The 12453-nt window shown below is 34.2% G+C and overlaps 1 protein-coding gene, 1 long non-coding RNA gene and 1 pseudogene across 2 annotated transcripts; all 3 read right to left on the bottom strand.

Annotated features, from left to right (window-relative positions):
- Window positions 1-290: 290 nt before the first annotated feature.
- Window positions 291-1412, bottom strand: LOC110227099 (annotated as a pseudogene).
- A 423-nt stretch (window positions 1413-1835) lies between these two features.
- On the bottom strand, window positions 1836-3291 carry LOC110227285. Its single transcript, XR_002331069.1, has 3 exons — window positions 2895-3291; window positions 2422-2566; window positions 1836-2325 (listed from the first exon to the last, which is right to left on the bottom strand). It is a non-coding gene; the product is annotated as an uncharacterized LOC110227285 (long non-coding RNA).
- A 3098-nt stretch (window positions 3292-6389) lies between these two features.
- Window positions 6390-6983, bottom strand: LOC110227287 (S-protein homolog 15-like). Its single transcript, XM_021021093.1, has one exon. The coding sequence runs from the start codon at window positions 6940-6942 to the stop codon at window positions 6526-6528; it is 417 nt and encodes a 138-aa protein (XP_020876752.1). The 5' UTR covers window positions 6943-6983; the 3' UTR covers window positions 6390-6525.
- Between the last annotated feature and the right edge of the window lie 5470 nt (window positions 6984-12453).

The raw sequence follows: 12453 nt of genomic DNA, 5'->3' as shown, positions 1-12453 counted from the left end.
AAGGTTGATCAAGGTTGAGAAGCTGTTTATTACTGAAAATTATATGTTGAATAATTTTTTGGTATATAATTTAAATTTTCTTCTTTCAATTCATTTGCGTTCTCATTCTATTTCCTTACTCTCAACTTTTGACTATTGTTTAAGTTTTAACTAAACAGTAACCACAATAACGTTTTCAGAAGAAATTATTTCTATTTATGAAATTATTTTTGACCCGTAGGTAGTACATGCTTAATACTAGTATAATATAAATCAAAAAACAGGAAAAGAAAATTATTGTCATAGATCACTAAGAGCATCTCTGTTGGTTTGCTCATAGAAAATGAAGAGAAAAATAAGAGACTCACCATTAAGAAAATAGAAACTAATAAAAAGAGAGAAGAGAGAGTGACAAGAGACTCTCAAATGCGCTATCTATTAAAAAAAACAATTTGATAAGAAAATTATTTTTTATGGCTTATTTGAGAGGTCATAAGCTGGAATACAATTGCATATAAACGTAAGTTTTATAGACAAAATAAAGCACATTATGAACGCCATTTTAGAGGTAATGGCGGAGATGCATCCCTTTTAAAATATATTGCATCCATTTTTGCACTATATTCATATCGTAGACCACATTTAGGATGCTTTAAAACTGGACGGTACACCTCAACCTCAGTAAAAAACTTCATGTTAATTCCTTGCATGAAAAGACATTTTATATGCGATCGCTCGGTTCCGTCATCACCGAATTTAATGGATCCTGTACCGTTGAAGTTTAAATGTCTGACTCTTAAGTTTATTTTTCCGAGGTGGCAATTATATTGGAGAATTCTACTAGAACCGAGTTGGTTCTTAATTACAATCTCATTTCCCTAGCAAGCTTCATTAACCACAAAATAAATGGCACTAAATAACATGAAAAATATTACTCCCTCCGTTTCATAAAGAGTGTCGTTTTAAGGTTTTATTTTTGTTTCACAAAGAGTGTCGTTTTAGGTTTTCAATGCAAAATTTAATGATTTTTTATGTTTTATGACTATTAGTATTCTGCAGATTGTTTTACTATTGGGCAGATTATGTTTAGGTATATAGTTAATGATGTTTTTGTTTAGAAAAAACAAAAAATTTAATGTTTTCTTAATCTGTGTGCAAAACTCTAAAACGACACTCTTTGTGAAACAGAGGGAGTAGATGACTCATTTGTTCAGATCTAAAATAATTGTTGGAGTAACAAGCGCATCAACATGTATTATTTATAGTTTCTTTGTGTGGACGACTTTTTTCCTTTACTTAGCAAATAATGGTTTTAAAGTGTTAACTAAATTTAGAGGCAAACATGCATGAACAAATTAGAAATTTTATCAAAAGAGATTTTAGTGTCGAAATTTATGATTGACCAATAAGATTAAACCAAATGAACGAACCATCCTTTTATTATTAAAAGGGAAGTACAAATTGAAAAATGGTCTAATTTGGCCTCAATTTCAATTTCAATTTTGGATTTTGTACATGGTTAATCAAAATCGTCAAGGGTAGTTTGGTCAAAAAAATTTTGACTCTTCATTAATCGTATAGGATCCGCGTGTTTTCAAAATGGGTGGGTCTTGGATCACATAAGATCTAATCAATACACAATTAACTAATCGGGTTTGATCATCTACAAAAATGCTTTCTTGCAATCCTAACCATTTATCATAATTGGTATGTAATTAAAAGCATATTCGAGCAAAAAGATTCTCTATATCTCGCCTAATAAGTAAAAGATATTCATGTAATATTCATTCCAATATAATCGTAATTATAAAAGACTCCAAAATATCCTTATTTCTCCTAAAAGCGTGAATCATTCATTAGTTTACCAAATACGAATATATGTTATTTACCGTATCTTATATTTTTTGCTTTTTTCCAAGATTTTCGGAAATCTTGGATCCAAAAACCCTAACAACCTACTACACTATAAATAGAGAACGTCATTATCGTTTCTAACTTATCAAATAATTACTTATATTCGTAACAAACCTCTCATTGTTCCTTTTTGTTTTTCAAACAATGGCACAATCAACTGCTTTCCTTGACGATGTCAAGTCTGCTTGGAGAGGTTTGAGTGCAGGTGCATGTCCTTCGTACCTAGAAAACACTCACGACCAAATTTGGTGAAAATCTACTTATATTTTTAATAACCATCTCTGTTTATGGATGCCAGAAATTAAACTATCGATTCTATATTTTGAATGTATACAGGTTACCAAATGATGGTTTTGCTCTCACAATCTTTGAGAGCAAGTCTAAGCCGGATCTGCAAGTGGATGTAGCAGGACATTTTGTATCTCCAATTCCCTAAGAAGGACATTAAAAAAAATGAGAGATGGTCGAAGTAATATATTTTTCTTCCTTTAACTTTTAAGAAATATGCAATAGTACTAATTTTAATACCCTTTTGTAGTGCAGTCTGAGATGGTTAAGGTGAGTAGGTGACATGCACCATCTACATCTCACTCCCAATGATTTAGTTTTCTTCTTAACCGTGCAAAGGTAAGGACTTTGTTTCTTCACTTTCATATTGCAACATATTCATTTACTTCATTTACGAAATCACGCATGTTAGATTGTTTAGCAATATTTAATCTTATGCTTACATAAATCGATAAATGACCTTAACTAGCTAATAACTATATCTATAAAGCGCCTACAAGAAATCTGAAAACAAGTGTTTGTAATCAATTTGCAATTCATACTCATACAATTGAATCAGGTATATTTCACACAATATAGATTTCATATCAATTAACATCATTTCCAATTAAATAATTGATTCTATAGCCAAAATCGATAAAAATCTATAGCACCATGTATATCAGGCACATACATACAGAGAGATAGAATTACTGATTCGTTGAGTTACTAACCCGTTATCAGCAAGATTGATTAGTTTCGGGCGACACATCGTAATATCGTATCATGAACAATGATGACAACAAAAGAGTTGGAATCCGGTAGATTTTTGTAGAAATTTGTGGTTAATTGCAGAAGTTCTGCAGATCAGTGAAGAAAAAATAGGGTTTTTCAGATATGAATAAGCAAACAGACGAGGAAGATCGGCGAAGATTTGATTTTTGATGCTCGGATTTAAACAACATATGGGTCTCTTGCCGTCAAGAGACTGCTTTTTTCGATAGTAACTAAGAACAAAAGATGTCGTTTACAATTCTTTTTATAAAAAAAAAAAATTATTCGCCAATGATATTTACTTTATTTACACAAGGCCTTATTTTCCAATGTAATGTAAAATCAAGCCCGACGTTTAGTCTTAGATTAAATAATACTGTTTGCCCATTTAATATTTATACTTTTTTTAAAAAATTGAAAATCGAGTATATTTGAAATATTCTAAACAATCCCATATATTTAACTTGGTATTCCAAAAAAATAATTATTCTAAAGTACATAATTATACTTTACTTCATTCTTGAAATATATAAATAATGCTCAAAATTCTATCCATTAATTTCTTCGATTACATTATGTTTGTAAATAATATATATATATATATATATATAATTATTTATTATGTATATGTGTGTTTGTAAATTCGATAGACTACATAAAATACTGATTTATTCTATTATATTAATAAAAAAGATATTACGGGTCGGGTAATAATTCAGAGATAACGTGTTGAGTAACCGAACAAGTAGTAAAAAATTCAATACCTGATCCTTACCCACGGGCAATAAAAGTATAATAATTACTCGACTTTAAGGTCACTGGTACCCTTATTTTGAAACGGGCCGAATATAGATAACGAGTTTTATTGTCTGGCCTTAAATTACTATACCTACAAATCATCTTATTAAATCAATATAAATTAACACATTTACTTTGCTAATAGAACCACTAAAAATGTCTTATATTAGTTGACTACATTATAATTTCTGCTAACAAATAATTAATCAACCACACAAAAATTCCTATATTTATTTTGTTAAAAAAATTACTTAATACAATTTAAAAGATATAGTATAAAAACCCAAATAAAAACCTTCACCCGCGGCGTACCGCGGGTTGAATCCTAGTACTTATTACAATTGACCTCGAAACTAAAACTAAAACCATATCAAAAGTTTATTGGCAAAATATGAAATTATATTTTAAATGTGTAGTAAATTAAAAAATAAATAATTTGATAAACAAATTATGCGAAAGGCATGGATTAAAAATCAGCTTCACAAAACAAGCAAATATCAAAATTTTGAACAAGTGATCACACGATGAATTATTTTGGATTAAATTAAGCAAAGATGCAATTGAAGTTTTTGTCGGAAACATGGAGACTAACAAAAAATAAAATAATATAAACAGTTGTAAATCAATAGGTAAAAGAGATTAGGCAAAAAAAAAAACTATCTATGCAATGAAATTCCTAGAAATTAAGCCGTTATTTGTCAATAGAAATTCAGGCAAGCATTAAAGTCGAGTTTGATTTGTTTATCGAGTGTCTTAACTTCCAATTTCGTTGGTTAAGGACATTTAGCTCACCTATGGTCATTCTAGTAACACAACAACACTTTTGATGTACCGAAGAATTAAACCTAAGATAAAATATTGGTGATCAATATAGACTAAACAATAGGAATAACCATAGATGAATAACAAAAATAATCAATCCAAATGTAACAACCTAACAATCATTCAATTATGAAATCTCCCTTTTGAAATCCATGAACCCAATTGGAAAAGTACTCAACCATAGAAATAGAAGAAAACCAAAATAATGGAGAAGAAGACATGACAAATTTAAAACAGAATATCAAAGGGTTGAAAGAAGTCTCTAGAAAGAAAGAATTTCAAAAGTAACACCCTCGTCCAGAGCAACAATAGTTAGGGCTGGGCCAAATCCATATATTAGGGTCCGGATCCCTTTTTTTTTTTAATTAAAAATATAATTATAATAAAAAATTTGAGGCAAAAAAAAACAAACTAAAATTAAAATATTACCATAATATAAATATCACCTCTTTCGTTTATACGATAGGTAAAACTCTTTTCGTTTTTTTCGCAATCTTCGGATTCTAGACACTTCAAGTAAATCATTGACATTGATAATTATCACCTCTATTAGGGCTGCTTTCGTGTGGGAGGAGCCGAACTTTGAGCTCTCGGAAGAAGATAACGAGAACTCAAATAGCAAAGCTGGGAAGAGTTCTTGGATTGCACACGCCGAGCAATTACGAACGAAAGTAAGGTTTTGCTAACAACAAAATGTAGTGTATTTTGTTTGATAACCTTTTGCTGGTCTCTCTGGATATGCAGAACCAAAGATTAGGATAGAACATGAGGATAAGAAGATCAATGCAAGCATGCCACATCAACCAGAAGAAGAAGAGCAAGTTTTAGACAAAATGTGATAAAGTGTGCAAAAGATACAACTAGACCCATAGATAAATATGTTTCATCAAAAAAATACTAAACTATATATATATATATATATATATATAAGCATAGTCATAGAAAACAAAGAACATCACTCAACGAAAACTAAAAAAAAAATAAGACACTCACCATTAAGAATATGGAAACTAAAAAAAGAGAGGAGTGATAGTGACAAGAGTCTCTCAAATAAGAGATTTTAAGATATTCGTATCACACTTGTGCTAACATAATTCGTTCAATTTTTTTTCATGATTTATAATTTAAATAAAAATTATATTAAATTACTCATAAATATTAATAAAAATTTAAGTTAGTTTCTTACTAATAGAGATGCTCTAAATTAACAACTCCTCTAGCTTTTTAGAAAATTGAATCTTTTTGATTAAAGACCCAGAAATGCAAGCAATTTTCGTTAGGCTGAATTATTTAAATATGGTGACAATAAGACCATTTAAAGAGATTGGGTATGGATAACTCAAGAAATTATCTACATGATCTAAACATATAACGACCATTGATACTCTATAACAACCCGAGGACTAAACCTCCACACATAGAAACCATCGATTTGGAGATGAAATCACCTTTGTGTATCATGATTTTAAACTCTGAAGTTCTCTAGAACACATGGATAATTCTTTACATCATATATGGAACCAAATTCATATATGGATGCTTCACGTCCCCTACCATTCTCATGTGCTTGACAATCTTTGTAATATATCCGGTGACCGTGCAAGCCACTTGGTTAGCCAATGGTTATTTTGAGTCAAATTTTTATTATCGAGACTCATACCATCTTCTCCTGACATTTCCTTTTAATTCTCTACAGAAATCATGATATAATATTTTCTAATAGATAACAAGTAATTCTAACAAATAGATATAGAATCATCTCGTAAAAGACAAAACAAAAAAATAGTATATGAAAATGATGTTTTCTTATTACTTAAAACATCGAAAAATATGAATAGATATCAAATGAGCTATTTATTACAAAATAAAATTTTGATTATAGAATTAGTTGTTATGGCTTAATTAGAAGGTCATAAGCTAGAAAACAATTGCATTAAAAAAAAAAGACATTTTTAGGCAAAATAAAGCACATTAAGAACGCCATAAATGTACAGGCAATGCCGGATATTCATCCATTCGAAGATATAGTGCATCTAGTCTGGCAATATACACACGTAGTTGACCACATTGAATATACTTTGGAATTGTAGGATAGTTTAAAATTGGAAGGTATGCTTCAGCCTCGCTATAAAACTTCATGTTAATCCCTTGCCTGAAAAGACATTTCCAAATCGATCGCTTGGTTCCGTCATCCTTGAATTTAATGATTTTCGTACTGTTGGCGTTTAAATGTTGGACTCCTAAATTTTGGTTCCCTGAGCGGCAATGATATTGGAGAATTCTACTATAACCGAGGTTGTTCTTAATTACAATCTCATTTTCCTTGCAAGCTTCATTTACCACAAAATAAATGGCACTAACTAACATGAAAAAAATTAGACGACTCATTTGTACGAAACTAAAGTAATTGTTGGAGAAACAAGGGCATCAACATGTAGTATTTATAGTTTTATTGTATGCGGAAGACATTTTTTCTTTATTTAGCAAATAATGTTTTTTAAGTGTTAACTAAATTTAGATGCCAACATGAATGAACAAATTAAAATTTTGGTCAAAAGAGATTTTAGTGCCGAAATTTATGGTTGCCAATAAGATCCAACCCAAATGAAATAATCTAAATTATTATAATTGATCTCGAAACTCAAACAAAAAACATATCAAAAGGTTATTGGCAAAAAGTGGAATTATATCATAAATGTGTAGTAAATTTTGAAAAAGAAAAATGAAGAAAAAATTATGCGATAGGCATGGAATAAAAATCAGCTTCATAACCAATAAGCAAACATCAAGATTTTGAAGAACATTTAAGGAGAGCATATAGAGCGTAGGTGGAGGCAATTCTAGGAAGTATGTGGGCTTATACTACGACATAAATTCAAGGGAGCTATCGAAGAAACCCATTCTTCAATTGCCTTCATACTTTAAGAGAAGTTCAAGAGATTCATACAAAATGAGACTATCGTGGTTTCTAATGAGTTTGTGTACAATTGGATGTGTTTAGTTTTGTCGTTGTTGATTCTGTTTGTGTGGAGAAGACTGATTTATTCTCATATTTGGCTTATTGTGTTTTTTTTTTCTCCTCTTGATTGGTCAGATGGTTTTTATTTTAAGTGGATCAAATCCCAAGCCTTAAGAGCCCATTAACCCATCTTCTGTTGACTCTGGTTTCTAGATTTAGCTTACTGTGACACCCCTTGATGCGTGTGATTTTATCGCTTTAATCTTTTACCTCAAAAGACCACACGACTACTGCAAGTGCACAGTTAATCGGTTGTAGTATTTAAGGATCGAATCACACAGAGAGAGAAGTGGTTCGGACGAATCTATTAGAAAAAAGTAAAGCTAGGGCAAAACAATAGAGAGGGGTTGTTGGTTGTGTCACTGATATGTTGTGTTTTTATCGGTTTTGAGTCTTTGTTTTCTTTCTTACATCATATGTTTTATCGAGTCAAAGTGTGTTTTTAGAGTCTTTTAGTCGTTTATCGAGTCTCTACAGGTTTTAGGTTACTTCGGAGGAAAACGAGCTGTTTTGGGGTATAAACACACTTTTGAAGATGCAGTTTCGTTTAGAAATGTCAGACGTTTTTCCTCAGATGGAATACTTCCTACCGTTAGATCTTTCTGCATTTTTGACACAAGTTAGATGAAGATGTTATCTTGAGTTTACAAGTGGTTTGAAGGAAATCCAACGGTGCATTCAAGAGTTATACCTGAATTAGTGAAGACAGGTCATTCTGCCGAGCATTTGAAGCAGTTGCGGAGTTGGAGACCAGAAGATTCAGATCGATCGATCCACTTGTGGATCGATCGATCCCATCCTCTGACGGACGAGAAGCAGTTTCCAGTGACTCGGGATCGATCGATCCACCCACCGGATCGATCGATCCCTTCCCGAGACGTACTTTTGGCCCAGAATTGACCCGATTCACTCCAGATCCGACCCGGCTCGTTTCCTATTGTTTTAAAACCCTATGCTCGACTCTTTACACATTATCTTTGTTATTTTTGAGTTCTAGACTTGGTTCTTTGGTTTGTAAATAACTTTGGGCAAAGGAATCCATCCTCTTGACACTTGGAGAAGATTTCTAAACCCTATTCCTTTTCTATTTTATTGAATCATGTTTTCTTTCATATCTATTTGCCTTTTCTCTTTCTCTATGTGTGAGTAGTTCTCCAATTGGGTTTTAGGGTTCCAATTAGGAGATTCAATGAATTAATGGATTGATTGTGTTAGGAATTCTCATTCTCTAGGTTCTTTGATTCACATGTTCTTAATGCTAGAATAGGATTGATCACCCTGTTGTAGATTCTAGGTTTTTCTATGCATCAAAAGTGTTCGATAGAATGCCTGAAAAAATGTGGATTGAGCAATGTATTTCTAGCCAACGAAAGTTGACGTTAGGACGCATTGTGAACTTAATGAACTTGTTTGGTAATGCGAATTTGACTAGGAAATTGCATGCGAAAGTTTAGTAATCGAATAGTCAAATTTAGTGATTAATGTCTTGAAAGAGAATTGGTCTAAATGTGTTCATGTTCAAGAACGGTTCGTAACTATTGAATTCATTGTCTCATGTTTCCGTTGTTTATTGATCTCTGAAATACCCTAATGCCCAATGTCTTTAAATCTTGAAGTTAAATCGTTTAATTTATTTGCATTTTTATTTTACAAATCTGAAAACCAAACAAACTCTTCGCTTTAGCTAAGAACGAGTCTCGGAAATCTTTAGTGTACCATTGGTTCTTGTGGATCGACCCCGTATATACTACCTTGCGGTTAAGTGTATCGGGTAATTAGTCACGGTTGCAAAGTAAAGTAAATGAAAGCAATAAGAAAGCAAAGTAAAAAGCGAGTAAATAAAGCAAGTAATCAATGAGAAACAAACGTTGGGCATCAAGGGGATCGCAGGGGGTTCAATGATCGTTATCTAAGAAATACTAGAATTAGGTTTGTTTACTTCCAAGTCTCGGACATACGAAACACTAAGATTCCGCTAACCCTAGGTTATAGAATTAGTCGGCTAAAATCCTTATACTCTGTTACTCAACCTACGCAGGCAACGACGTATATATCAAAGCAATAAGATCAAGTTCGATTCTAGTTCATAAAGCCCTATAACTAAGTGGTGTGTGCTTGTTATAACACGATACACATTCATAAGCTAGGTTCGAGCAAATTAAGCAACCTTATGAGCCACTTAAACACTTGGGATCACGAGTTAGGACATGAATCTAACTACATGCATTAAGAGAAAAATTACTTAGAAAGAATACAGAGTAAACGATCAAACAAAACCCTAAGTATTGCCACCTAGACGATCGGTCATTGTTGGTGTCGGATCCCGCACCAGTAGTCCGGGACCAACCAAAGATTGCCACGTAGTCAAGACGAAGGCCCACAAGGGATAAGGCCCATTAGGTCTGTAAGTTAAGGGTGCGGTCGAGGTGGTGACACCACAAAGAAAGTTCGAAGTGATTGCACCTCGATACGAGTCCGGAGTCGAAGTCATAGTTAAGTCGGTTCAAGGTTATTTGGGCTGAGAGGCGAGGCCCATGAAGGTCGGAATCAATTCAAATTCAAACGTTGAGCATTAAATTTGGAGACCAAAAGGGACACATTGAAGAGAGAATAATTGTACTTAATTAGCCACTTAAATGTCATTTTTCTATGTATAAATACGAGGGCCAGTGGCCATGTAAAGGGGATCTTTTTTCTGGAGAAGAAATACTATAGCAATTCTTGTATCAATTCATAAGCTTTTTACATATTCACTTTGTCCCTCAAGAATAATCTTTCCTACTTAATAAAAATACTTGAGTGTGTGAATCCGACATCCACATTTTGGCGCCGTCTGTGGGGAAGAAGGATTCTTGAGTGGTCAGATTTTCTTTACAACATTTCTGAGATAAGCAGCAATGTCCGGAGGAGACACCGTTGAAACATCATTGGCTGAAACCCTCAAAGCCATGCAACAAACCATGTCGGAAATGTCCCTTACAGCGGATTGGAGGATCCAAAGAACTATCTCGCAGCTTTTCTGATCGCTGCTGGAAGAGTCGAATTGGATGAAGCTGATGAGGATGCAGGGTACTGCAAGCTCTTTTCGGAAAATTTATGTGGCCAAGCTTTAATGTGGTTCACCCAATTAGAGCCGGGTTCGATCAGCAATTTTGACGAATTATCGGCTGTGTTCTTAAAGCAATATTTCATCCTTATGGATAAAAACGTTTCGGACGCCGACCTTTGGAATCTATCACAAGGGCCGAATGAGTCACTTCGAATTTTCATCACCAAGTTCAAAAGGGTGCTGTCGAAGCTCCCAAGAATCTCGCAGCAGTTAGCTTTATCTGTCTTGCGAAAAGGATTGCGACATGATTCAAGGTTTAAAGAGGATTTAATACTTCATAAACCAGACACAATTCAAGATGCACTCTTCCGCGCAAACAACTGGATGGAAGTGGAAGATGAAAAAGAAAATTTTGCCAAAAGGAATAAACAAGAAAAACCGGCGGTCACTGTCCCTACCAAGAAGTTCGAGCCTAGGGAGAGCAAAGGACCAAGAAAATTTGGGTCGCAACCCTTCAACAGTATTGTCGGAAAGCAATTCCAAGGAAAAGGAAGATCAAACACTTGGGTCTGTGATGAAAGTTTATATTGCGACATTCATAAAGCAACCGGACACTTAACCAAGGATTGTAGTGTCCTTAAAAGGTACCTCGCGGAGCTTTGGGCCAGTGGAGATCTTTCCAAATTCAATATAAAAGATTTCGTGAAGGAATACCACGAAGCAAGGGATAACTCCAAAGATCAAAATTCCAAAAGACCAAGGTTATCCAATGAGGAGGAACCAAAGGAGTTCGAAGGGTAAGATCAATGTGATTCTAGGAGGTTCCAAACTTTGCTGAGATTCGATAAGTTCCATCAAAAAACATAGGCGAAATGTTTTACTCAAAGCAAGTTTGAGCGACGAAGTCGATTTTCAAGGTGCATCAATATCATTTACCGAAGAAGAAACGCGGCACCTCGAAAGACCTCATGATGATGCCCTAGTTATTACCCTGGACGTTGCTAACTTTGAAGTATCAAGGATTCTTATCGATATGGGCAGTTCAGTCGATTTAATCTTTTTAAGTACTTTAGAAAGAATGGGAATTAGTCGGGCGGACATAGTAGGACCTCCATCTCCGTTAGTTGCGTTCACAAGTGAGTCAGCCATGTCTCTCGGAACAATCAAGCTACCGGTTCTTGCCAAACAGGTGTCAAAGATCGTGGATTTTATTATTTTCGATAAGCCCGCAGCTTACAACATCATCCTCGGGACTCCCTGGATTTATCAAATGAAGGCAGTCCCCTCTACATATCATCAATGTATCAAATTTCCAGCACCAAGTGGAGTGGAAACAATTCGGGGAGATCAAGAAGCTTCGCGAACATGTTATCTAGCTAGCCACCGTTTGAAGATCCAATAGCAATTAACAAAGCCCGCAAAAGAGGGACTAAGACCAAAATTTCCTAGTGGGCAAAAAAAAGATGATGTAGTAATCGAAGTGGTGTTGGAAATAGACAAACCAGATCGGAAAGTCCGAATTGGAGCAACTTTGACTGGCCAAATAAAAGAAGCTTTGATCGAACTTTTGAGGAAAAACAAAACATCATTTGCATGGTCATTGTTGGTGTCGGATCCCGCACCAGTAGTCCGGGACCAACCAAAGATTGCCACGTAGTCAAGACGAAGGCCCACCAGGGATAAGGGTGCGGTCGAGGTGGTGACACCACAAAGAAAGTTCGAAGTGATCGCACCTCGATACGAGTCCGGAGTCGAAGTCATAGTTAAGTCGGTTCATGGTTATTTGGGCTGAGAGGCGAGGCCCATGAAGGTCGGAATCAATTCAAATTCA

Source organism: Arabidopsis lyrata (assembly GCF_000004255.2).
Source record: "Arabidopsis lyrata subsp. lyrata unplaced genomic scaffold ARALYscaffold_9, whole genome shotgun sequence".
Classification (NCBI taxonomy): Eukaryota; Viridiplantae; Streptophyta; class Magnoliopsida; order Brassicales; family Brassicaceae; genus Arabidopsis; species Arabidopsis lyrata.
The sequence above is the reverse complement of the archived record's forward strand: the minus strand, read 5'-3'. Positions and strand labels throughout refer to the sequence as shown.

Excerpts from the sequence above, each read along its gene's own strand:
- LOC110227287 (XM_021021093.1), bottom strand. The coding sequence starts at position 6,942 with ATGAGTCGTCTAATTTTTTTCATGTTAGTTAGTGCCATTTATTTTGTG.